The 27,560-nt window shown below is 45.3% G+C and overlaps 1 protein-coding gene across 50 annotated transcripts in view; it reads right to left on the bottom strand.

Moving 5' to 3' along the window:
- LOC125726955 (NACHT, LRR and PYD domains-containing protein 3-like) overlaps positions 1–27,560 on the bottom strand; it is a 143,498-nt gene that overhangs the window by 15,181 nt on the left and 100,757 nt on the right. For 29 of the 50 annotated variants that reach the window (XM_049003459.1, XM_049003486.1, XM_049003485.1 and 26 more), the window contains 6 exons: positions 17,763–17,876; positions 14,299–14,362; positions 13,882–14,110; positions 11,324–13,430; positions 4,091–4,264; positions 1,649–1,822 (listed from right to left, as the gene is read on the bottom strand). In XM_049003459.1, the coding sequence (XP_048859416.1) occupies positions 1,649–1,822; positions 4,091–4,264; positions 11,324–13,430; positions 13,882–14,110; positions 14,299–14,362; positions 17,763–17,876 (2,862 nt within the window). Of the gene's footprint in view, positions 1–1,648; positions 1,823–4,090; positions 4,265–11,323; positions 13,431–13,881; positions 14,111–14,298; positions 14,363–17,762; positions 17,877–19,575; positions 19,690–22,035; positions 22,150–24,495; positions 24,610–26,954; positions 27,069–27,560 lie in introns of all 50 variants that reach the window. The other 21 variants (XM_049003464.1, XM_049003474.1, XM_049003483.1 and 18 more) reach the window with 10 other exon arrangements.

Here is a 27,560-nt window from a genome sequence, read left to right as displayed (position 1 = left end):
TACCCGGAGGAAACCCCACGACGACATGGGGAGAACATGCAAACTCCACACACATGTGACCCAGGCGGAGACTCGAACCTGGGTCCCAGAGGTGTGAGGCAACAGTGCTAACCACTGCACCACCATGCCACCCCAGCAAGCAAACAATTAAGTAAAATTATTGAGATAAAGATGAGAGCACCAGTTAAATTCACTTCCAGCAACAAATCCCACTGCTGCCACCAATGTAACCGAGCCTCCGGGTTCAGATAGCTTTATGTTAATAATAAAATATTAACACAAGCTCCACCTCAGTCGCTGAACACTTCTCTTCTCTTTTTATTAATAATTCCCCGCGCTTCTCTTTTGTTTAAAACCAAGGGCAAAAGCACTACCGCCCTACGGCAGCTCTGAAGGGACACAATCCACAAACTCCAGCCAGCACAGGACACAAGAACCACCAACACTATATATAATGAAGTTTGTTATACTTGCAAAGGGAGGCTGTGCAAAGTATGAAATGCAGGGCTGCCAATAATCGTGGCATATATGGATTTTTGAAAATGATTATTTCTTGAAGGATTTGTTTTTCCATCCATCCATCCATTTTCCAAACCGCTTATCCTACTGGGTCGCGGGGGGTCCGGAGCCTATCCCGGAAGCAATGGGCATGAGGCAGGGAACAACCCAGGATGGGGGGCCAGCCCATCGCAGGGCACACTCACACACCATTCATTCACACATGTACACCTACGGGCAATTTAGCAACTGCAATTAGCCTCAGCATGTTTTTGGACTGTGGGGGAAACCGGAGTACCCGGAGGAAACTGATTTGTTTTTCTTTGAATAAATTTATTTCAATGAAAGGTTGCATTTTTCTCATGTTTTCAGTGTGACATGAAGCTACTTCACCAAAAGGTGGATTTTTTTCTAACACTTTTTGCAAATCTTTACAAGGGGTGCCGGTAATGGTGGAGGGACTGTATATTGGTTATAGACGATGCTGTATTTGTACTAAATGGTGGTAAGTTACTTGTGTCCCCTACTGTGAACACACAGGTAAAATAATCATTAAACTCATTTACTATATCAATTTCATTTATAAGATCCTTACTATCCTGCAGATTAGTGATTTCAGCTTTTAGAGCTCTTTTGGAGTTAAAATATTGGAAGAAATGTTTAATGTCATCCTTAGCCTCTAATGCAATCTTCCTTTCTGCATTCCTCTTAGAGTCTAATGTTATTTTTTAACTCGACCTTTAGACTTAGATACTCCTGCTTTATTTTGAAATCATTAGTTATTTTCTACCTTAGTATCTCCAGTTTACCGTGTGGGATACCCAGTAATACTGACCTCAGTGTCTCCAGTTTACAGTGTGGAATACCCAGTAATACTGACCTCAGTATCCCCAGATTACAGTGTGGAATACCCAGTAATACTGACCTCAGTATCCCCAGTTTACAGTGTGGAATCCCAGGTAATACTGACCTCAGTATCTCCAGTTCACAGTGTGGAATACCCAGTAATACTGACCTCAGTATCTCCAGTTAATGGTGTGTAATACCCAGTCAAACTGACCTCAGTATCACCAGTTAACAGTGTGGAATACTCATTAATACTGTCCTCATGATCACCAGTTAACAGCGTGAAAAACCCAGTATTACTAACCTCAGTGCCTCCAGTTTACAGCTGGGATCCTCCAGTACAGCAGAGAGCAGCTTCACTCCTGAATCATGCAGGTCATTGTAGCTCAGATCCAGCTCTCTCAGGTGTGAGGGGTTTGACCTCAGAGCTGAAGCCAGAGAAGAACAGCCATCTTCTGTGACTCTACAGCTTGACAGCCTGCAGAAAGGAAATCAAAACCTTGTTTTCTACAGCCGTCTATTTGCATGTAATTAGCTGTATAAAGTGAAGGATAGACCAGCAGCAGTGATCAGCTCTCAGGGGTTTAGTGGCTGTTTGTCTGCAAAAGATGTAACTGTAACACAGTGATCCTACACGACTCACTGAAGTTCAGCTTTTAGTCTGACATCCTGAATCACTGTGAATTAACAACCATTAATGAGCATTTAATTATTTAATTTTCAAACCAAACCATCATCACGCTGGTGCACCTGTGACCCCCACACACCGGCTGCTCCTCGTTACCCTGCCTTCCGCTCCTTTTGTCCTGTTTTCTCTCCTCCCACCTCACCTCTGACCCCCAGACACCGGCTGCTCCACGTTACCCTGCCTTCCGCTCCTTTTGTCCTGTTTTCTCTCCTCCCACCTCACCTGTGACCCCCAGACACCGGCTGCTCCATGTTACCCTGCCTTCCGCTCCTTTTGTCCTGTTTTCTCTCCTCCCACCTCGCCTGTGACCCCCAGACACCGGCTGCTCCGCGTTACCCTGCCTTCCGCTACTTTTATTCTGTTTTCTCTCCTCCCACCTCACCCGTGACCCCCAGACACCGGCTGCTCCACGTTACCCTGCCTTCCGCTACTTTTATTCTGTTTTCTCTCCTCCCACCTCGCCCGTGACCCCCAGACACCGGCTGCTCCGCGTTACCCTGCCTTCCGCTCCTTTTATTCTGTTTTCTCTCCTCCCACCTCACCCGTGACCCCCAGACACCGGCTGCTCCACGTTACCCTGCCTTCCGCTACTTTTATTCTGTTTTCTCTCCTCCCACCTCGCCTGTGACCCCCAGACACCGGTTGCTCCGCGTTACCCTGCCTTCCGCTCCTTTTGTCCTGTTTTCTCTCCTCCCACCTCACCTCTGACCCCCAGACACCGGCTGCTCCGCGTTACCCTGCCTTCCGCTCCTTTTGTCCTGTTTTCTCTCCTCCCACCTCACCCGTGACTCCCAGACACCGGCTGCTCCACGTTACCCTGCCTTCCGCTCCTTTTGTCCTGTTTTCTCTCCTCCCACCTCACCTCTGACCCCCAGACACCGGCTGCTCCGCGTTACCCTGCCTTCCGCTCCTTTTGTCCTGTTTTCTCTCCTCCCACCTCACCCGTGACTCCCAGACACCGGCTGCTCCACGTTACCCTGCCTTCCGCTCCTTTTGTCCTGTTTTCTCTCCTCCCACCTCACCCGTGACTCCCAGACACCGGCTGCTCCATGTTACCCTGCCTTCCGCTACTTTTATTCTGTTTTCTCTCCTCCCACCTCGCCTGTGACCCCCAGACACCGGTTGCTCCGCGTTACCCTGCCTTTCGCTCCTTTTGTTCTCTCTCCCCCCCACCTCACCCGTGACTCCCAGACACCGGCTGCTCCACGTTACCCTGCCTTCCGCTCCTTTTGTCCTGTTTTCTCTCCTCCCACCTCACCCGTGACTCCCAGACACCGGCTGCTCCATGTTACCCTGCCTTCCGCTACTTTTATTCTGTTTTCTCTCCTCCCACCTCGCCTGTGACCCCCAGACACCGGCTGCTCCGCGTTACCCTGCCTTCCGCTCCTTTTGTTCTGTTTTCTCTCCTCCCACCTCGCCTGGGAACAGACAGCAGTGTCTCCCTCATGTTTCCCGCCTCTCACACCCAGAGACCCCGACTCGGAATGAGGACGCTGCTGACTGCCACCAGCCGCCCCAAACTTTCCTCTTCCTGCTGTCATTTTTATTTTTAATAAAGTCTGCCTCACTGAGGCTTCGGTCCAGTCACCCATCACTGCCTGTATGTCCTTAAACTCATACCACACTACAATAAAACGGCCTACTGGCTGAAACTGTGGAATTGTGTTTTGAAGCTGAAATTACAGTGAAAGTACATATAAATTGATGATTTCATGGTTTGTGAGCCCAGATCTGAGGTCAGGTAGCAGTCTCAGTCTCCTGTATACCACCCTCCTCCCTCATCCACAGTTCTGTCCCAAGCAGACCCTGATGGCAGTGAGGATGAGGCCTGGTAGGGATGTCAAGGGCAAGGAGACCAGACTGGGAAGATTAAACATCCAGAACCCTGAAGAGAAGAGAGCTGGGAAATCACTGAGGATCTCCTGAAGGAGAGGGGTGTACAGAGTCTGTCATGGTCTTGTTGTGAAAACGCTGGATGCTGGTGGAGACTGTGGAATACCCAGTAATACTGACCTCAGATTCTCCAGTTTAAAGTGTGGAATACACAATAATACTGACCTTAGTAACCCCAGTTTACAGTGTGAATCCCCCAGTCCAGCAGAGAGCAGCATCACTCCTTTATTCTTTAGGTCATTGTCACTCAGGTCCAGCTCTCTCAGGGGTGAGGAGTTTGATCTTAGAGCTGAAGTCAGCATTTCACAGTGTTCATCTATGAGATCACAGCTGTTCAGCCTGGAACAGAAAACACTTTAAGACACAGACATATACACATCCTACACTTTAGCTAAATACCAAACATTACAATCTGCATTTGTTTTCAATATAATTAGCAGCACAGCTTACATTTCAAAATGAATTACAGTCTGCAGAGTGTCCTGTGAATCCTGGCAATTTGCTGCAGTCAGATGATCACTAATTGTGAGTCAGTGCATCTTAGCTCAAAACTAGAGGTAAAAGCATTAAGTACAAGCTACAGCCAAAAATCACAGAATATATATGAACACATGGACAGCCAGATGGATGTGAACCTCCCATAACAGTCAGACCAGTGCTTCCAGTGCAGTCCTTAGCCATCTCTCTGCCAGGTGTCCCTACACTCGACACGTATCACTGAAATGAGGAGATGTGAACCCTCCCATAACAGTCAGACCAGTGCTTCCAGTGCAGTCCTTAGCCATCTCTCTGCCAGGTGTCCCTACACTCGACACGTATCACTGAAAGGAGGAGATGTGAACATCCCCAGCAGCAAATGCAGCAGCAACTAGCAGTTGGATTCCTGATCCCATGAGTAAAATCCTTTTTGCCTGTATTGTTATACCTGGGATCATGTCAAATCACCAATTAGGTGACGATATTATCGGTAATCAGCGTAATCAAACAAGTATCCTGGTGTCGATACCTGACAGTGACTAGCCGGCATTTATCGCCTTTGCTGGGGAAACGCGCTTAGGCTACATACAAAGCAAGATAACAGAAGGATTCATGATTTGCTTTCAGTTCAGCCCTCTAGCATAAGATTCTGATGCAGTAAAACAGAAACTTTGCTCTTATAGTGCAGAATTTCACCAGCATTGTCCCTCACAGTAACTGTGCTTTCGCCATTCCTGTAAGTTCAGTATTGTCACATCACCATCTGTGAGTCAGCAGCCAGACTGTCGGCCATTCAAATGGAACTTTCTGGTGGGAATTTTGAGCTTCACAATGTATTGTCTCTCTCTCTCTTTCTCTCTCTCTCTCATCTATCTGAATCAATCAATTATTATTTATATGGCTTTAACCACAAGGTTTACAAAGCGCTTTACAAATACTTAGAAAGAAAGAAATCCAAATAAGCACAAGAGTAAATGAAAATAAGCACAAAAGAAATTAAAATAGAGTGTGTGTGTATATATATATATATATAAAACAAATAAATGAAAAAATAATAAAATACCACCATAAAGCACTTTAACCATCTATGTTCTCTGTAGGAGCCCCTCCCTCACAGGGGCTTCTAACCTCTATGACTTCTGGGGGGAGTGACCCCCCCCCACAATAACTGATAATATTAAATGCATAAAATAAAAAAATGGTTGTGCATTCTGTTCACATCTTAAAAAAAGAACAATAAAATCAATGTAGAGCTGTAACAATTGACCGGTCGTGCTTCTGCAATTCACAGTCAATAGTTACATAGACAAATTTCACAGAGGTGGGCAGCCTTGTGAAGAAGATGTGTGTGTCAGTAACGTACTCTGGCCCCATCCCTGCTAGACGTGGTGGTGAAATATACAGCAGATTATCGTCGCTGCATCGCTGGCTGTCGGAATGGTGCCCGATAAACGGTCTGGGTTATATAGATAATTGACAAATGTTTGGGGGTAGGCCTGGGCTTTTGAAGAGGGACAGTATTCACCCCTCGCGGGCTGGTGCCGACCTCCTGTCCAAAAGCATAGCTCATAGTCTCCAGGCAAATCGCTGACTAGCCAGACCCAAGAGTCATTACCTAGGGCTCATGTTACTGTCTGTTCCCCACACTTTTAACCGTGGAGGTCTATTCCACCGTAGTGTATGTAATAATAACTTAATAATAATTAAACTGAATCTGTTATTAGATAATAGGTGTAATGCAAGGCTAAAAATTGGACTTATGAATGTAAGATCACTGGCTGCTAAGGCGATACTAATAAATGAAATAATTACTGATTTTAGTCTTGGTCCTTATGCCTTACAGAGACCTGGCTTAGACTGAATGAATTCATGGCACTAAATGAATCTACTCCAGCTGATTACAGCATAACCCTCGACCAGATGGCAAAGGTGCTGGTGCTGCTGCAATATTTCAGTCTAACATAGGAATGTCTGAGCAAAGTGCTTATAGCTTTAGCACATTTGAATTCCTTCTTCTTAGTCTTGCTGGATCATCTCTTTGTAGTTCTACACTTACAATCACCAGCAAGGAGTTTGCAGATTGTTGCTGATTTTAATATTCACATGGAGAATGACAGTGATCCTTTAACAACAACGTCTGCTGCTATCCTAGCCCCTTGCAGGGCCTTGCAGATTAATATCATATCCAGGGGAAACAGTCACAGATTAAGGGCCTTGATCAAGGGTCCAACAAAGTAGAATCAGTCAGGGCATTCCGGGGATTTGAATCCACAACCTTCTGGTTACTGGTACAGAACCCTAGCCTCAGAGCCACCAGTCTTATGAGCACAGTTCAAAATCCGGATCATTGTCACTGCCAGTTCCCTGCATTGCAGCTTCTTCGTCTGCCTCGTCTAAGGTCCATTCCTCTGGTGGTTTCGGGATTGGAGGACTGTGGTCATGTGGCACAGGTCTCATTGCTGAAGGCACATTAGGGTATAGTACTTGTTTTTAGCAGGGAAACCAGACACATTATTCAAAGAGAAGTAACAGTCCGTCACATGGTCCTGCTGTTCTCGCCATATCATCGGGACAGCAAACGACATTGTCTTCTGAGTGCCTCTGAGGCAGGGTCTCACACAGACAGCACGTCACACAACAATGTGAGGCGCCCATTACTTGTCTTGATCGCTGAGTTTACAGCTGTACAGATGAAATACTTTCTTCACAGGAGCAGCCATTGAGTATCTCCGAGGCGTAAGTGTATATTCGCAACAAATATAGCAGAATGTATTGCGGCTGTTAAGACATTGATGAGACATATCGACCGACACTAATCATACTGCAAATGTCTATAGCATCTATCTTACTTGTTACATTGATGCTGGGGCAGTGCAATGTTCTGAAACAATACATACACACTATCAGGTCTATATTAACCCAAAGAGGACTTCTATAGCCTGCTGAGGCAGTGCAATGTTCTGAAACAATACATACACACTATCAGGTCTATATTAACCCAAAGAGGACGTCTATAGCCTGCTGAGGCAGTGCAATGTTCTGAAACAATACATACACACTATCAGGTCTATATTAACCCAAAGAGGACGTCTATAGCCTGCTGAGGCAGTGCAATGTTCTGAAACAATACATACACACTATCAGGTCTATTGTAACCCAATGAGCACTTCTATAGCCTGCTGAGGCAGTGCAATGTTCTGAAACAATACATACACACTATCAGGTCTATATTAACCCAAAGAGGACGTCTATAGCCTGCTGAGGCAGTGCAATGTTCTGAAACAATACATACACACTATCAGGTCTATATTAACCCAAAGAGGACTTCTATAGCCTGCTGAGGCAGTGCAATGTTCTGAAACAATACATACACACTATCAGGTCTATATTAACCCAAAGAGGACGTCTATAGCCTGCTGAGGCAGTGCAATGTTCTGAAACAATACATACACACTATCAGGTCTATATTAACCCAAAGAGGACTTCTATAGCCTGCTGAGGCAGTGCAATGTTCTGAAACAATACATACACACTATCAGGTCTATATTAACCCAAAGAGGACTTCTATAGCCTGCTGAGGCAGTGCAATGTTCTGAAACAATACATACACACTATCAGGTCTATATTAACCCAAAGAGGACTTCTATAGCCTGCTGAGGCAGTGTCCAGCTGGCTCCGGCCTACCCAGGCATGCCTGGGCTGCAAACTTCCACAGAACAGTTACCAACCTGGCCTGATTCCATGCCTGGACATTCCCAGACTGTACAAAACACTGTTGATGGGTCTCTTAAAGAAACAAAAAATGTTGGACACAAATATAAGAAAAAACATGACAAAACTGAAGATATCGATGACACGGTAAGTGATGGGCAAATATGAATGATTTTCGTGATCAACAGCCAAAAAACTATAAGGAACAGCCAAGTGTTCAAGAAGCAAAAACTTTGTTGTGCAGTGTGATTTCTTTACGTCAAACACAGAAGAAACAAAAGTACTGTTAACTGGTCACAAGGCTGCTTGAAATAACTTTGACAACCTCAACCTCGGTGGTCTTCCTACCGACCTACCACAGTGGTCAGAGATCTTGGTTCAGATTTATGTTTCAATCCTCACATAAAAAGAATTACTAGAGCTGCATTCTGTCATCTACGGAACATAGACAGGCTTCGGAAGATGCTCTCCTTTCATGATGCAGAAAAACTAATACATGCCTATATAACTTCCAGACCGGGCTACTGTAATGTCGTCCTTTCTGGGTGCCCATCTGGATCCTTACATAAACTTCAGCTGGTACAAAATGCAGCAGCCAGAGTTCTTACAAACACTGAAAAAATTGATCATATTAGCCCTGTTCTATGCTCCCTTCACTGGCTTGCAGTTAAATCTCGGATTGACTACAAAATACTGCTATTAACTTATAAAACACTGAATGGCCTTTCACCAGAATACCTTAGTAATCTGCTGGTCTTGTATAACCCTCCTCGCTTTCTTCGATCTCAAGCAGCAGGATATCTGTTAGTACCAGGATAGAAAGACCTACGGCAGGCTGCAGAGCTTTCTGTTATAGAGCTGCTCAGCTGTGGAATGGTCTTGGGGATTCGGACAGACTCTCAATATTCAAGTTCACACCTCTTTAGCTTATAGGGACTCTAGTTCTAGCTCTAGCTAACTGCTCACTCCCAGTCAGACCTGTAGTGTGAGGTGTAGAGCTGGGTGGGGATCGGTGCCATTGGCTTTGGATGAACTGAACTGTCAGTCTGTCACTCTAGCTTCACACCTCCGTGTGGAATTGGAGTGCTGACGTTCAGGGACCCCCCATGCCTGCGTTCTCACCTGCCTCTCCCTCCTACTTATGCTGCCATAGCCTTACCTGCCGGAGCTTACATACTGCACTCACCTATCTGTTTGCGCTGCCTCTAGTCTCCCCTACTTTGGCTAATTGCACATTTTATTTCCCCTACTCCTCCTGGGCTGTGCTGCCTGGAGACCCCAACTTATCAAGATATTCTGCCTACCCTGCTGCCTGCGACGTCTCCACTACCAGTGACGCCCTTCCGGCCTGCTTGCCCATCTGCCTGTGACGCCCTACCCTGTATGCCCTCCTGCAGTACTACTGTTCACCTGCCATCTGAGAACAGTTCCAGCACCTGCCTGCCATCACCTCCCTACCCCCCACTTTGTGACTGAAATATTAAGACTGGAAAAATGTTTATTAGGACTTCGTCATCTTGATCATTTGACTTCCTCTGCTGTCCCCTGGAGGATGGGCTCCCCCTCTGGGTCTGGTTAGGGCTTCCTCTGCTGCCCCCTGGAGGATGCCCCCCCCCCTTTGGGTCTGGTTAGGGTTAGGGCTTCCTCTGCTGCCCCCTGGAGGATGGGCTCCCCCTGTGAGTCTGGTGCCTCCCAAGGTTTCTTCCTTCTAGGGAGCTTTTCCTTGCCACTGTCGCCTCTGACTTGCTCACTGGGGGCTTTGGGTGGGGATGCTGTAAAGCACTTTGAGACAATGTAATGTCGTGAAAACACGCTATACCAGGGGTGCCCAATAGGTCGATCGCAATCTACTGGTCGATCACAAAAGTAGCCTGGTCAGATCGTATGGCATATAAAAATAGAGGATGGATGACACGTTCAGCCACACCAGCTGCTGCCAAACTCCAGCAAGCGGCTGAGTCGCCTGATTAGCCTCCAATTTATTTCTGCTAAACTTAAGAAAGGGTATAAAAATTAATGGGGGAGCTGGACTAAGTAAGAAGCCAAAAACCTACCACTTCCATACGGAATGGGGGGAAGACTGATTTTTTTCCACAATGTCATATTCGAAGTGCGTTTGCCTCATCTGTCGGAGTACCGTCGCTATTCCGAAGAAGGGAAATGGGGAGCGACATTTTCGGACTGTTCATAAAAGCTACGACATTAACTTCCCTCCGAAAAGCGAGCTGAGAAATACAAAGGTGAAGGAACTAAAATCCCAGCTCAAATGAAAAATACTTTATTTGTCCCAAAGGCAAATAATAATAATAATAATAATAATAATAATAATAATAATAATAAAATAATAATAATAATAATAATAATAATAATAATAATAATAATAATAATAATAATAATGAGGGCAGCATGGTGGTGCAGTGGTTAGCACTGTTGCCTCACACCTCTGGGACCCGGGTTCGAATCTCCACCTGGGTCACATGTGTGTGGAGTTTGCATGTTCTCCCCATGTCGTCGTGGGGTTTCCTCCGGGTACTCCGGTTTCCCCCCACGGTCCAAAGACATGCTGAGGCTAATTGGACTTGCTAGATTGCCCGTAGGAGTGCGTGTGAGAGTGAATGGTGTGAGAGTGAATGGTGTGTGAGTGTGCCCTGCGATGGGCTGGTCCCCCATCCTGGGTTGTTCCCTGCCTCGTGCCCATTGCTTCCGGGATAGGCTCCGGACCCCCCGTGACCCAGTAGGATAAGCGGTTTGGAAAATGGATGGATGGATGTTAATATATTTCTGCCAGAATAGGTGTGTCATCACATCCTCAGCCAGTTGCAGCTGTGGCCAGCAGAGGCCGCCAGTGAGCAGCCAGAGACAGCAGTCATACAGAAGCTCCCAGCTCTGGGCTCCATCATATGAACACACCTGCTGACAATAACACTCACATACCACTTATACACCCTGTGGATAAAGAGCCCTCACTGTTTCTATAGCAGGTTAGGATGCTGTGCCTGTGATCAGAAGTCAGACTGGATGGGAACGGAAACCTCACTTCTTTGTTTGTTACTGCATCACTACCTTCAGTCATTAAGTCTTGGGACTAGATTATGAAAAAAAAACACCCAAGTTATTAATCTACAAGGAGAAATAAATTAGATATATTTAATACAATGTTAATGTATTACTGCCAGACCAGACATGACTTCCCATCCCCACGTCACTTACAGAGCCGTCCTGGAGTTCTTGACCACAGGCAGTAGCCTCCAGTGCTCTTCATCTGATCTGATGTATTTCTTCATATCAAACACATCCAGCTCCTCATCTGACATCAGCATCACAAAGGCCAGAGCTGAGTACTGTGCAGGTGAGAGATCTTCTGCTGAAAGGCTCCCTGAATTCAGGTATCTTTGTACTTCCTGTATTAGAGAACTGTCACCCAGCTCAACCAGACAGTGGAACAGGTTGATGGTCCTTTCCGGAGATAATTTCTTCTGTATTTTCTTCTTGATGTATTCGGCCAGCGATAGACTGGCACCCAATTCTAGGTCAGTCCCTGTCATGGGCACGGAGCTTTGGGGAAAAGCTTCAGTCCCCAGCAGCCCCGAGGACACGGGGGGACAGACATTGGAGGGATGGATGTATTGAGGCTGTGATAGACTGGCATCCCATCCTGGGTTATTCCATGCCATGGGCATGGAGCTTTGGGGAAAAGCTTCAGTCCCCAGCAGCCCCGAGGACACGGGGGGACAGACATTGGAGGGATGGATGTATTGAGGCTGTGATAGACTGGCATCCCATCCTGGGTTATTCCATGCCATGGGCACAGAGCTTTGGGGAAAAGCTTCAGACCCCAGCAGCCCTGAGGACACAGGGAAACAAGTATTGGATGGATGGATGTATTGCTCCATTTCCTTAATGGTATGTGAGCCGATTCTTGTCTTTCCCAGTAGCCTTTGTAACAGAGTCTTACTGGAGTCTGTTGAGAGGCCCAGGAGGAAGCGGAGGTAGAGGTCCAAGTGTCCATTCTTGCTCTTTAATGCCTGATCTACTGCAGTCTTCAGCAGTTTAGTTGATATTTTTGACAAAAACACATATAAAGCAGCGAGATACTCCTGGATGCTCAGATGCACAAAGCAGTACACCTTCTCCCGATACAACCCATACTCCTCTTTAAAGACTTCTGTGCACAATCCAGAGTAAACTGAAGCTTCAGTGACATCAATGCCATTCTCTGTCAAATCTTGCTCATAAAATATGAGATTGCCTTTCTCAAGGTTGTCAAAAGCCAATTTACCAAGTTTCAAAAGAAATTTCTTGCTGTATTTCTTAAGCTTGGTTTCATAGTTTTTCATATACTTGTCATTTTTTAATGTAGTCTGAAAGATCAGGAAGTGTGTGTACATTTCAGTCAGAGTCCTTGGAATTTCTCCCCTGTCAGTCTCACTAAAAATCCTCTCAAGGACAGTGGCTGAAATCCAGCAGAACACAGGTATGTGGCACATGATGAAGAGGCTCCTTGATGATTTCACATGTGTGATAATCCTGCTGGCCAGGCTCTGATCACTAAATCTCTTCCTGAAATACTCCTCCTTCTGGGCATCGCTAAACCCTCGTATCTCTGTCACCTGGTGGACATACTTAGAAGGTATCTGATTGGCTGCTGCTGGCCGAGAGGTTATCCAGAGTAGAGAGGGTGGAAGCAGATTCCCCTTAATGAGGTTAGTCAACAGCACATCCAGTGACATTTTCGTTGTTACATCAAACCAGCTCTCATTGTTCTGAAAATTTAGAGGAAGGCGACACTCATCCAGACCATCAAAGATGAACAAGACTTTGTACCTAAACAGCTCAGTGGATTCAAGAGATTTCAGTTCTGGGACAAAGCGGTGAAGCAGTTCAATCAGACTGTATTCCTCCTTAATCAAATTCAGGTCCCGGAAAGGAAGAGCAAATATGAAGTGAACATCCTGGTTTGCTTTTCCTTCTGCCCAGTCGAGAATAAATTTCTGTACAGAGACTGTTTTCCCGATACCTGCCACCCCTTTAGTGAGTACAGTTCTGACAGGTGTCTCACGCCCACATAAGGGTTTAAATATATCATTGCACTTGACTGTAGTATCTTCTGTTCGCCTTTTCTTGGATGCTGTTTCAATCTGTCTCACTTCATGTTCATCATTGACTGCTCCAGTCCCACCTTCAGTTATGTAGAGTTCTGTGTAAATCTCATTGAGAAGTGTTGGCTGTCCTTCCATAGCCTTCCCTTCAAATATACACTCAAATTGCCTCTTAAGTTTACACTTGATTTTCTGCTGATATTGCAGCATGAGCTGTCCTGAAATGAAAGAAGAGGAAATTGCACTAATTCTCACCGTGATCCTGACTGGTATGAGAGAACAATATTTTCCAAAAACACACTTTTTTTACACATACAAATCCAGATATTTCACTGTGACAAATGTGAAACTCAAAGTTTTATCATACATATTTTGCTGGAACACCACATACAGTACAGGACCAGCTTACGTCATTAATTAAATTAGTTTAAAAACTAATGAGATACTGATTAGCCACATGAGGTGTGTTAGTGGTCAAGTCAGAACATACATGGGTGTACTGCATGATTTCTGCAAATATTGGGGTGACTTTAGGAAAGTTTTCAAGAGGCTAACACACTTTGACATACATGTTACACCAACATGAAGACCATCTAAACATCCTTCTCTCTGGCTGCCTAAGACTTTAGCACAGTGCTGTACATGTACAGAATGTTATGAGGCTCTTACTCTTCTCCAGCATGTCAGCGAGATCATTTTGCTTCATGGTCCTCAGGATGTACAGTGTGATCTTCAGAGCTCCCTCTCTGCCACAGGTCTTCTGCATCTGACCATCACTGTCCAGGTCATTGTCCTCCTCCAGCTGAGGCTCAGAGCATTCTGGGTAATTCTGATCTAGGTACCTCACAAACTTCTTCAGCTCGTCCTTTAGGAACTTTACGGCTTTTTCCTCTAGTAACTAAAACAAACAGTCACAGTTAATTATTGCTACTTGCACCGAAGCTTTTCAAATTTTTACTTGTGAATCATAGTTTTAAATATATTTCCTTTAACAGGATGAATTTCTTATTATACAGCTGTATAAAATTATAATTCATATAATTCACATAACAGATAATAAAATATATATCAGCAACAAATACAGACCTTTGATATGGATGATAAACCCGATTTATCATGTAGATCTGAGCTGCATTCTTCCATTTGGTCTCTGTGAATAAGGCAGAAACATAAAAACCTCAATTCATCTAAACCAGTGGTCACCAGCCTTTCTGAAACTAAGAGCTACTTCACGGGTACTGAGCCATACGAACGGCTCCCAGTTTGAAACTCCCTCCCTAAACTTACCTAAACTTGATGTATAATAAACATGTTTTAAGTGCTTTTTTTAGATATTGTCATTTTCAAATCCAGGAAGGAGTTTTCTATGCAGCCCTTTGTACCTAGTGACATTCAGAGTGATTCACTTGATTAGCAGAACCAAATACCAGCATTTGATTCAGTCAGTAAACTGGTTAATTGGCTTGTGAATTCATGATCGTCTTCTATAGGAAGCTGAATATTAGTATTTAGACAAACATATTTGACACTGAGGTATCCAGCCTTGGATATAAGAGTGTAATAAGTGATAACAGACGTAAGTGAGATGTAAAATAGTGTGGATTATCTATCCATGATCAAATGATGGTTGTGTACATTACTGATGGGTGTGTAAAATCTAATTAAGAGCTTTACTGGAATGGGAACTGTGCAGTGGGATGAGGAGCATCACCGGCTACAAGCAGCCTGGAAACACTGCGGGGGAAGGTAGCAGGTACAGGGCTAATGGGCCGAATCTGTCCTTCAGCACCTACAGGCTAATGGGCCAAATCTGTCCTTCAGCACCTACAGGCTAATGGGCCGAATCTGTCCTTCAGCACCTACAGGCAAATGGGCCGAATCTGTCCTTCGGCACCTACAGGCTAATGGGCCGAATCTGTCCTTCGGCACCTACAGGCTAATGGGCCGAATCTGTCCTTCGGCTCCTACAGGCTAATGGGCCTAATCTGTCCTTCGGCACCTACAGGCAAATGGGCCGAATCTGTCCTTCGGCACCTACAGGCTAATGGGCCGAATCTGTCCTTCGGCACCTACAGGCTAATGGGCCTAATCTGTCCTTCAGCACCTACAGGCTAATGGGCCTAATCTGTCCTTCGGCACCTACAGGCAAATGGGCCGAATCTGTCCTTCGGCACCTACAGGCTAATGGGCCGAATCTGTCTTTCAGCACCTACAGGCAAATGGGCCGAATCTGTCCTTCGGCACCTACAGCCTTATGGGCCGAATCTGTCCTTCAGCACCTACAGGCTAATGGGCCGAATCTGTCCTTCGGCACCTACAGGCTAATGGGCCGAATCAGTCCTTCGGCACCTACAGGCTAATGAGCCGAATCCGTCCTTCGGCACCTACAGGCTAATGGGCCGAATCCGTCCTTCGGCACCTACAGGCTAATGGGCCGAATCTGTCCTTCAGCCCCAACAGCCTTATGGGCCTAATCTGTCCTTCAGCACCCCATCTCATGTGGAGTCCTGGGGACAGTGCCAAGCCCAGTGTGGGGACAGGAAGAGGGCAGGCGTGGGCACACACTCAGGAAAGGGGGCAAAAATGCAACTTGACCTCCTGTTCTGACTTTTCCTGCCAAAATCTGCCTGACTATTAATAATTGATACTTTATTGATCCCCTGTAGGGAAATTATCTTTACGCCTCCCTCAACTTGCTCTTTGTGGAGTAAGTTGACCGCGAAGGGCTGCCATCCGCAGCGGCACCCAGGGAGCTGGGGGTTAAGGGTCTTGCTCAAGGACCTGCAGACGTGCTGAGGCTGGGTTCGAACCTGCGACCTTCTGATTACAAGGACACAGGCTTAGCCCACTGAGCCACACACTGGCCCTTAATGACCCTTATTAATGGATAAAAAGAGTTTTAAAAAAACCTGGGAGCAGGTACACAGCATCCCATGCAGCTGGTCAACAGTGAACCACCCCCCACCCCGGATAAGGCTCTGCTTTGCTTATCAATGGGGCGGCCAGCTCTGCGAGTGACTGGCCCACGGCCATGTCGGCCTGGGACTCGCGGATAAGCAGGGAGCGTAAGACGGGGCGGTGCCTATCAGCTTAATGCCCACATTCTTAACCCCCCACCTTCTGTACCCGCTGGGCTCCAGGCCCCCACTTTTGTCTGTCAGCTAGCAACAGTGAGGGAAAACATATACCCAGCTGTCCGTGAACTCAAGACCTGGTGATGCTGCCTCAAGGATTATTGTCCTTGCACTAGACTGCCAGCTGCTGTACTTCTTCCCTGTATGCTGCCTCATCATTGTTCTTGACGAGTCCCACAACAGTGATGTCGTCCGCAAATTTAATGATGTGATTTGTGCTGGAGCTGGAGGTGCAGTTGTGTGTCAGGAGCGTGAAGAGAATCGGGCTCAGCACACATCCATGGGGGTGCCTGTGTTCAGTGTGGTTGTGTTGGAGCTGATGCAACCATTCTGGAATGTCTGGGACCTTCCATTAAGGAAGTCCAGAATCCAGTTGCAGGTGGAGGTGTTCGGTCCGAGCAGGTCCAGCTTGGCGATCAGCTGCTGAGGGATGATGGTGCTGAATGCTGAACTGAAGTTGATGAACAGCATCTTCATGTGGGTGTTTCGGTGTTCCAGGTGTGACAGGGACAGGTCAAATGCAAGTGAGATTGCATCGTCTGTTGATCTGTTCATGCAGTATGCAAACTGCAGTGGATCTAGCATGAGGGGGAGCTGCTCCTTGATGTGGCTCAGGACTAGTCGCTCAAAGGACTTCATGGTGATTGGAGTAAGTGCTACTGAACGGTAGTCGTTGAGCTCAGAGACGGTGGCCTTCTCTGGAACAGGTCTGATGGTGGTGGTCTTGAAGCACTGCGGGATGACAGCTTGCCTCCGGGAGGTGTTGAAGATGTCCACAAGGACGTCGGCTAGATTTAGTGTTCGTGGAAACCAAGTCCAGTATATCAGCTCCTCTAGCTGTGAACTTAACATGTTGGTGGAGTTTGGGCAAAACAGACTTTAAATTTGCTTTATTAAAGTCCCCGGCAATGATGAAAAATCCCTCAGGGTGGAGAGACTGCAGGTCACTGATGGCTTCGTACAGCTCGCGTCGCGCCTCCTTAGCATTAGCATCGGGGGGAATGTACACCGCCATAATAACAATGATGCTGCACTCCCGCAGCGAATAATAAGGTCTGCACTTCACTGCCACAAATTCCATCAGCGAGGAACAGTGATTGGTGATCATACCTGTGTTTCCACACCATTCTTTGTTGATGTAAATACATAAGCCGACTCTGTCTGCATGGATAGCATGTAGAGTTCTGACTCATGCGGCCCCCTCTCATGTCATGGCTGCCTCCAGGTCAGACTGCTGACTCATGCGGTCCCCGCCAACTGCCTATTGGTACCGGATGCTACTTAACACCATGACAGCCTCAGCCAGAACACTCTGGGTCGCTCTCTGTGGCCATAACACTGGGGGTCATGTGTCTCTGTGCCATCTGAATGAAAGTTTGAGCGTTTTAAACAATGTTTGTTTAAATGCACATCTACCTTTGATCTGCAGGAAAAGGTCCCTCTCTGAAGTTGATTGGTTGAGCCAATGACCTGTCACTCTTCAGGGAAAAACAGCTGGGTACAGGGGAGTCTGCTCTCTTCATCAGGACACTGTGGGCAGTGAGAGGAAACAAACCCTCATGGTATAAATATAATTCATACAATGGGGACGGCATCACACTGCTGGGTACAGGGGAGTCTGCTCTCTTCATCAGGACACTGTGGGCAGTGAGAGGAAACAAACCCTCATGGTATAAATATAATTCATACAATGGGGACGGCATCACACTGCTGGGTACAGGGGAGTCTGCTCTCTTCATCAGGACACTGTGGGCAGTGAGAGGAAACAAACCCTCATGGTATAAATATAATTCATACAATGGGGAAGGCATCACACTTATTAAACCTTATGAAGCTACACATATTACAGTGCTGCCCACTGAGCAGCCCTAGCTAGGAGCCCAGGTTACTGTATGTTATGGCCTGACTATAGGCCCAGAGAGACATGTATGCTAGTGGGCTGTAACACTGTATCTTCTCAGTGCTCTTTCTGTTACACCCCACAGGGGGGGGGCATTTCATAGCTTGCACTATAAATGTTGGGACTCACAGCCACTGATGCTCCGAGCCCCCAGGGCACTGGCCCCACTGGCCCGGTCCATAACCCAGCCGAGACTCCAGGGGGCGCTATCTTGGAGAACCTTCAGCCTCCAGCTCATTCCCCAACTGTGAGCTAAGAAGCGCTACTGGGGATCTTTCCTGCCTGCTGCCGTTAGACACCACAATGCCTGCTGTCGATATGCAGCCCCCACAGCTAGCCTAACATCAGATTCTTAACGATTTAAATGTCTTTATTTAAACTTAATTGTTGAACAATACTGTATTTTCAGGATTTTTTCTTTGTGTACTTCTTAAACTTGTTTAAATTTTTGTTTACTTCCAAAAAATGTTTACTTATTTGCACTACATGTGCTGTCTGTGCACGTGGTCTCTGTTTTACATTGTATGTTTGTATCTGTGCACTTTGTTGCTGAACGCAAGAGAATTTGCCCCTGAGATCAACAAATCATCTTATTTTACACTCAGGGGATGAGAACCACTGCAGTGTCACATTTAAATGTCACCTTTGGCAAAGAAACCAATAGTCCTTCTCTTTTGTGTCTGATGATACTGGCTCATTATTAAGCCACATAGTTCCATTAAACATGATAAACTGAAGCCATAGTCAGAGCATAATCTAATGAATTCATGAGAGTGCAATTATTTATCAGAACAGAAACATCAGTCTCACAAGCTGATAATCTACTCTTGAGTCATTCTGTAAAGGATATACAGGAGGAATCAGGCAAACCAGTTTTTTCTAGCTCTGTGCTGAGGACTGAAATATAAAATCCACTTTGCAATTAAATAACTTCCAATTCCAGCTCGCAGGAAGTCAGGATTTACAGTAATCCTCATCCATTTACATCACATGTTATTAATATCGAATACAGACAAAACTTTTGCTAAAATTCTCAGAGGTGATGGAATTTGTTAAAGGTAAACATTGATGCATTTATTATAAGCACGGCAGCATATGGGTCAGTGGGCTAAGCTTGTGAGCCTATAATCAGATGGTCCCCGGTTCAAACCCAGCCTCAGCACGTCTGTGGGTCCTTGAGCAAGGCCCTTAACCCCCAGCTGCTTGGATTTCCCCACGGAGATCAATAAAGTATCGATTATTATTTTCCTCATAGCTTGTATGTGTCTCTGTGCCATTTGAATGAAAGTTTGAGCATTTTAAACAACGTTTGTTTAAATGCACATTTACCTTCGATCTGTAGGAAAAGGTCCCTCTCTGAAGTTGATTGGTTGAGCCAATGACCTGTCACTCTTCAGGGAAAAACAGCTGGGTACAGGGGAGTCTGCTCTCTCCATCAGGACACTGTGGGCAGCGAGAGGAAACAAACCCTCATTGTATAAATATAATTCATACAATGGGGACGGCATCACACTGCTGGGTACAGGGGAGTCTGCTCTCTTCATCAGGACACTGTGGGCAGCGAGAGGAAACAAACCCTCATTGTATAAATATAATTCATACAATGGGGACGGCATCACACTGCTGGGTACAGGGGAGTCTGCTCTCTTCATCAGGACACTGTGGGCAGCGAGAGGAAACAAACCCTCATGGTATGAATATAATTCATACAATGGGGACGGCATCACACTGCTGGGTACAGGGGAGTCTGCTCTCTACATCAGGACACTGTGGGCAGTGAGAGGAAACAACCCCTCATGGTATAAATATAATTAATACAATGGGGACGGCATCACACTGCTGGGTACAGGGGAGAGTCTGCTCTCTCCATCAGGACACTGTGGGCAGCGAGAGGAAACAAACCCTCATGGTATAAATATAATTCATACAATGGGGACGGCATCACACTGCTGGGTACAGGGGAGTCTGCTCTCTTCATCAGGACACTGTGTGCAGTGAGAGGAAACAAACCCTCATGGTTTAAATATAATTCATACAATGGGGACGGCATCACACTGCTGTTTATCCTTCTGCTCTGCCTTCATGTACATTGATATGCTGTGAAGCTCTTGATGCAAACAGACTTATTTACAGTCAGCTTCAATGTGAAATAAATTCTCGCCTGAAAATTAGATTTCTATATGAAAGGTTTAGTTTTATTGTTCAAAACCTCCATAATTAGACTTGAATGATGCGGCTTTTTACCGGTATATTTATTTGTTTGTTTGTTTATTTTTTGTTATGTGGCCATTTTGTATGGGAGGGATGGTGTGCTGCTGGCCTCTAGTATAAAATAACTGGCTGATTGTGGAAGAAAAATGTGAATAAAGAAGATGGCGAGGTCTTTTTATGAAGCTACACATATTACAGTGCTGCCCACTGACCAGCCCTAGCTAGGAGCCCAGGTTACTTTATGTTATGGCCTGACTATAGACCCAGAGAGACATGTATGCTAGTGGGCTGTAACACTGTTACCTCTCAGTGCTCCTTCTCTTACACCCCACAGGGGGGGGGCATTTCATATCTTGCACTATAAATGTTGGGACTCACAGCCACTGATGCTCCGAGCCCCCAGAGCACTGGCCCCACTGGCCCGGTCCATAACCCAGCCGAGACTCCAGGGGGTGCTATCTTGGAGAACCTTCAGCCTCCAGCTCATTCCCCAACTGTGAGCTAAGAAGCGCTACTGGGGATCTTTCCTGCCTGCTGCCGTTAGACACCACAATGCCTGCTGTCGATATGCAGCCCCCACAGCTAGCCTAACATCAGATTCTTAACGATTTAAATGTCTTTATTTAAACTTAATTGTTGAACAATACTGTATTTTCAGGATTTTTTCTTTGTGTACTTCTTAAACTTGTTTAAATTTTTGTTTACTTCCAAAAAATGTTTACTTATTTGCACTACATGTGCTGTCTGTGCACGTGGTCTCTGTTTTACATTGTATGTTTGTATCTGTGCACTTTGTTGCTGAACGCAAGAGAATTTGCCCCTGAGATCAACAAATCATCTTATTTTACACTCAGGGGATGAGAACCACTGCAGTGTCACATTTAAATGTCACCTTTGGCAAAGAAACCAATAGTCCTTCTCTTTTGTGTCTGATGATACTGGCTCATTATTAAGCCACATAGTTCCATTAAACATGATAAACTGAAGCCATAGTCAGAGCATAATCTAATGAATTCATGAGAGTGCAATTATTTATCAGAACAGAAACATCAGTCTCACAAGCTGATAATCTACTCTTGAGTCATTCTGTAAAGGATATACAGGAGGAATCAGGCAAACCAGTTTTTTCTAGCTCTGTGCTGAGGACTGAAATATAAAATCCACTTTGCAATTAAATAACTTCCAATTCCAGCTCGCAGGAAGTCAGGATTTACAGTAATCCTCATCCATTTACATCACATGTTATTAATATCGAATACAGACAAAACTTTTGCTAAAATTCTCAGAGGTGATGGAATTTGTTAAAGGTAAACATTGATGCATTTATTATAAGCACGGCAGCATATGGGTCAGTGGGCTAAGCTTGTGAGCCTATAATCAGATGGTCCCCGGTTCAAACCCAGCCTCAGCACGTCTGTGGGTCCTTGAGCAAGGCCCTTAACCCCCAGCTGCTTGGATTTCCCCACGGAGATCAATAAAGTATCGATTATTATTTTCCTCATAGCTTGTATGTGTCTCTGTGCCATTTGAATGAAAGTTTGAGCATTTTAAACAACGTTTGTTTAAATGCACATTTACCTTCGATCTGTAGGAAAAGGTCCCTCTCTGAAGTTGATTGGTTGAGCCAATGACCTGTCACTCTTCAGGGAAAAACAGCTGGGTACAGGGGAGTCTGCTCTCTCCATCAGGACACTGTGGGCAGCGAGAGGAAACAAACCCTCATTGTATAAATATAATTCATACAATGGGGACGGCATCACACTGCTGGGTACAGGGGAGTCTGCTCTCTTCATCAGGACACTGTGGGCAGCGAGAGGAAACAAACCCTCATTGTATAAATATAATTCATACAATGGGGACGGCATCACACTGCTGGGTACAGGGGAGTCTGCTCTCTTCATCAGGACACTGTGGGCAGCGAGAGGAAACAAACCCTCATGGTATGAATATAATTCATACAATGGGGACGGCATCACACTGCTGGGTACAGGGGAGTCTGCTCTCTACATCAGGACACTGTGGGCAGTGAGAGGAAACAACCCCTCATGGTATAAATATAATTAATACAATGGGGACGGCATCACACTGCTGGGTACAGGGGAGAGTCTGCTCTCTCCATCAGGACACTGTGGGCAGCGAGAGGAAACAAACCCTCATGGTATAAATATAATTCATACAATGGGGACGGCATCACACTGCTGGGTACAGGGGAGTCTGCTCTCTTCATCAGGACACTGTGTGCAGTGAGAGGAAACAAACCCTCATGGTTTAAATATAATTCATACAATGGGGACGGCATCACACTGCTGTTTATCCTTCTGCTCTGCCTTCATGTACATTGATATGCTGTGAAGCTCTTGATGCAAACAGACTTATTTACAGTCAGCTTCAATGTGAAATAAATTCTCGCCTGAAAATTAGATTTCTATATGAAAGGTTTAGTTTTATTGTTCAAAACCTCCATAATTAGACTTGAATGATGCGGCTTTTTACCGGTATATTTATTTGTTTGTTTGTTTATTTTTTGTTATGTGGCCATTTTGTATGGGAGGGATGGTGTGCTGCTGGCCTCTAGTATAAAATAACTGGCTGATTGTGGAAGAAAAATGTGAATAAAGAAGATGGCGAGGTCTTTTTATGAAGCTACACATATTACAGTGCTGCCCACTGACCAGCCCTAGCTAGGAGCCCAGGTTACTTTATGTTATGGCCTGACTATAGACCCAGAGAGACATGTATGCTAGTGGGCTGTAACACTGTTACCTCTCAGTGCTCCTTCTCTTACACCCCACAGGGGGGGGGCATTTCATATCTTGCACTATAAATGTTGGGACTCACAGCCACTGATGCTCCGAGCCCCCAGAGCACTGGCCCCACTGGCCCGGTCCATAACCCAGCCGAGACTCCAGGGGGTGCTATCTTGGAGAACCTTCAGCCTCCAGCTCATTCCCCAACTGTGAGCTAAGAAGCGCTACTGGGGATCTTTCCTGCCTGCTGCCGTTAGACACCACAATGCCTGCTGTCGATATGCAGCCCCCACAGCTAGCCTAACATCAGATTCTTAACGATTTAAATGTCTTTATTTAAACTTAATTGTTGAACAATACTGTATTTTCAGGATTTTTTCTTTGTGTACTTCTTAAACTTGTTTAAATTTTTGTTTACTTCCAAAAAATGTTTACTTATTTGCACTACATGTGCTGTCTGTGCACGTGGTCTCTGTTTTACATTGTATGTTTGTATCTGTGCACTTTGTTGCTGAACGCAAGAGAATTTGCCCCTGAGATCAACAAATCATCTTATTTTACACTCAGGGGATGAGAACCACTGCAGTGTCACATTTAAATGTCACCTTTGGCAAAGAAACCAATAGTCCTTCTCTTTTGTGTCTGATGATACTGGCTCATTATTAAGCCACATAGTTCCATTAAACATGATAAACTGAAGCCATAGTCAGAGCATAATCTAATGAATTCATGAGAGTGCAATTATTTATCAGAACAGAAACATCAGTCTCACAAGCTGATAATCTACTCTTGAGTCATTCTGTAAAGGATATACAGGAGGAATCAGGCAAACCAGTTTTTTCTAGCTCTGTGCTGAGGACTGAAATATAAAATCCACTTTGCAATTAAATAACTTCCAATTCCAGCTCGCAGGAAGTCAGGATTTACAGTAATCCTCATCCATTTACATCACATGTTATTAATATCGAATACAGACAAAACTTTTGCTAAAATTCTCAGAGGTGATGGAATTTGTTAAAGGTAAACATTGATGCATTTATTATAAGCACGGCAGCATATGGGTCAGTGGGCTAAGCTTGTGAGCCTATAATCAGATGGTCCCCGGTTCAAACCCAGCCTCAGCACGTCTGTGGGTCCTTGAGCAAGGCCCTTAACCCCCAGCTGCTTGGATTTCCCCACGGAGATCAATAAAGTATCGATTATTATTTTCCTCATAGCTTGTATGTGTCTCTGTGCCATTTGAATGAAAGTTTGAGCATTTTAAACAACGTTTGTTTAAATGCACATTTACCTTCGATCTGTAGGAAAAGGTCCCTCTCTGAAGTTGATTGGTTGAGCCAATGACCTGTCACTCTTCAGGGAAAAACAGCTGGGTACAGGGGAGTCTGCTCTCTCCATCAGGACACTGTGGGCAGCGAGAGGAAACAAACCCTCATTGTATAAATATAATTCATACAATGGGGACGGCATCACACTGCTGGGTACAGGGGAGTCTGCTCTCTTCATCAGGACACTGTGGGCAGCGAGAGGAAACAAACCCTCATTGTATAAATATAATTCATACAATGGGGACGGCATCACACTGCTGGGTACAGGGGAGTCTGCTCTCTTCATCAGGACACTGTGGGCAGCGAGAGGAAACAAACCCTCATAGTATAAATATAATTCATACAATGGGGACGGCATCACACTGCTGGGTACAGGGGAGTCTGCTCTCTACATCAGGACACTGTGGGCAGTGAGAGGAAACAAACCCTCATGGTATAAATATAATTAATACAATGGGGACGGCATCACACTGCTGGGTACAGGGGAGAGTCTGCTCTCTCCATCAGGACACTGTGGGCAGCGAGAGGAAACAAACCCTCATGGTATAAATATAATTCATACAATGGGGACGGCATCACACTGCTGGGTACAGGGGAGTCTGCTCTCTTCATCAGGACACTGTGGGCAGTGAGAGGAAACAAACCCTCATGGTTTAAACATAATTCATACAATGGGGACGGCATCACACTGCTGTTTATCCTTCTGCTCTGCCTTCATGTACATTGATATGCTGTGAAGCTCTTGATGCAAACAGACTTATTTACAGTCAGCTTCAATGTGAAATAAATTCTCGCCTGAAAATTAGATTTCTATATGAAAGGTTTAGTTTTATTGTTCAAAACCTCCATAATTAGACTTGAATGATGCGGCTTTTTACCGGTATATTTATTTGTTTGTTTGTTTATTTTTTGTTATGTGGCCATTTTGTATGGGAGGGATGGTGTGCTGCTGGCCTCTAGTATAAAATAACTGGCTGATTGTGGAAGAAAAATGTGAATAAAGAAGATGGCGAGGTCTTTTTATGAAGCTACACATATTACAGTGCTGCCCACTGACCAGCCCTAGCTAGGAGCCCAGGTTACTTTATGTTATGGCCTGACTATAGACCCAGAGAGACATGTATGCTAGTGGGCTGTAACACTGTTACCTCTCAGTGCTCCTTCTCTTACACCCCACAGGGGGGCGCATTTCATAGCTTGCACTATAAATGTTGGGACTCACAGCCACTGATGCTCCGAACCCCCAGGGCACTGGCCCTACTGGCCCGGTCCATAACCCAGCCGAGGCTCCAGGGGGCGCTATCTTGGGGCACCTTCAGCCAACAGCTCATTCCCCCACCGTGAGCTAAGAAGCGCTACTGGGGATCTTTCCTGCCTGCTGCCGTTAGACACCACAATGCCTGCTGTCGATATGCAGCCCCCACAGCTAGCCTAACATCAGATTCTTAACGATTTAAATGTCTTTATTTAAACTTAATTGTTGAACAATACTGTATTTTCAGGATTTTTTCTTTGTGTACTTCTTAAACTTGTTTAAATTTTTGTTTACTTCCAAAAAATGTTTACTTATTTGCACTACATGTGCTGTCTGTGCACGTGGTCTCTGTTTTACATTGTATGTTTGTATCTGTGCACTTTGTTGCTGAACGCAAGAGAATTTGCCCCTGAGATCAACAAATCATCTTATTTTACACTCAGGGGATGAGAACCACTGCAGTGTCACATTTAAATGTCACCTTTGGCAAAGAAACCAATAGTCCTTCTCTTTTGTGTCTGATGATACTGGCTCATTATTAAGCCACATAGTTCCATTAAACATGATAAACTGAAGCCATAGTCAGAGCATAATCTAATGAATTCATGAGAGTGCAATTATTTATCAGAACAGAAACATCAGTCTCACAAGCTGATAATCTACTCTTGAGTCATTCTGTAAAGGATATACAGGAGGAATCAGGCAAACCAGTTTTTTCTAGCTCTGTGCTGAGGACTGAAATATAAAATCCACTTTGCAATTAAATAACTTCCAATTCCAGCTCGCAGGAAGTCAGGATTTACAGTAATCCTCATCCATTTACATCACATGTTATTAATATCGAATACAGACAAAACTTTTGCTAAAATTCTCAGAGGTGATGGAATTTGTTAAAGGTAAACATTGATGCATTTATTATAAGCACGGCAGCATATGGGTCAGTGGGCTAAGCTTGTGAGCCTATAATCAGATGGTCCCCGGTTCAAACCCAGCCTCAGCACGTCTGTGGGTCCTTGAGCAAGGCCCTTAACCCCCAGCTGCTTGGATTTCCCCACGGAGATCAATAAAGTATCGATTATTATTTTCCTCATAGCTTGTATGTGTCTCTGTGCCATTTGAATGAAAGTTTGAGCATTTTAAACAACGTTTGTTTAAATGCACATTTACCTTCGATCTGTAGGAAAAGGTCCCTCTCTGAAGTTGATTGGTTGAGCCAATGACCTGTCACTCTTCAGGGAAAAACAGCTGGGTACAGGGGAGTCTGCTCTCTCCATCAGGACACTGTGGGCAGCGAGAGGAAACAAACCCTCATTGTATAAATATAATTCATACAATGGGGACGGCATCACACTGCTGGGTACAGGGGAGTCTGCTCTCTTCATCAGGACACTGTGGGCAGCGAGAGGAAACAAACCCTCATTGTATAAATATAATTCATACAATGGGGACGGCATCACACTGCTGGGTACAGGGGAGTCTGCTCTCTTCATCAGGACACTGTGGGCAGCGAGAGGAAACAAACCCTCATGGTATAAATATAATTCATACAATGGGGACGGCATCACACTGCTGGGTACAGGGGAGTCTGCTCTCTACATCAGGACACTGTGGGCAGTGAGAGGAAACAAACCCTCATGGTATAAATATAATTAATACAATGGGGACGGCATCACACTGCTGGGTACAGGGGAGAGTCTGCTCTCTCCATCAGGACACTGTGGGCAGCGAGAGGAAACAAACCCTCATGGTATGAATATAATTCATACAATGGGG

Source organism: Brienomyrus brachyistius, unplaced genomic scaffold (genome assembly GCF_023856365.1).
Source record: "Brienomyrus brachyistius isolate T26 unplaced genomic scaffold, BBRACH_0.4 scaffold81, whole genome shotgun sequence".
NCBI lineage: Eukaryota > Metazoa > Chordata > Actinopteri > Osteoglossiformes > Mormyridae > Brienomyrus > Brienomyrus brachyistius.
The sequence above is the reverse complement of the archived record's forward strand: the minus strand, read 5'-3'. Positions and strand labels throughout refer to the sequence as shown.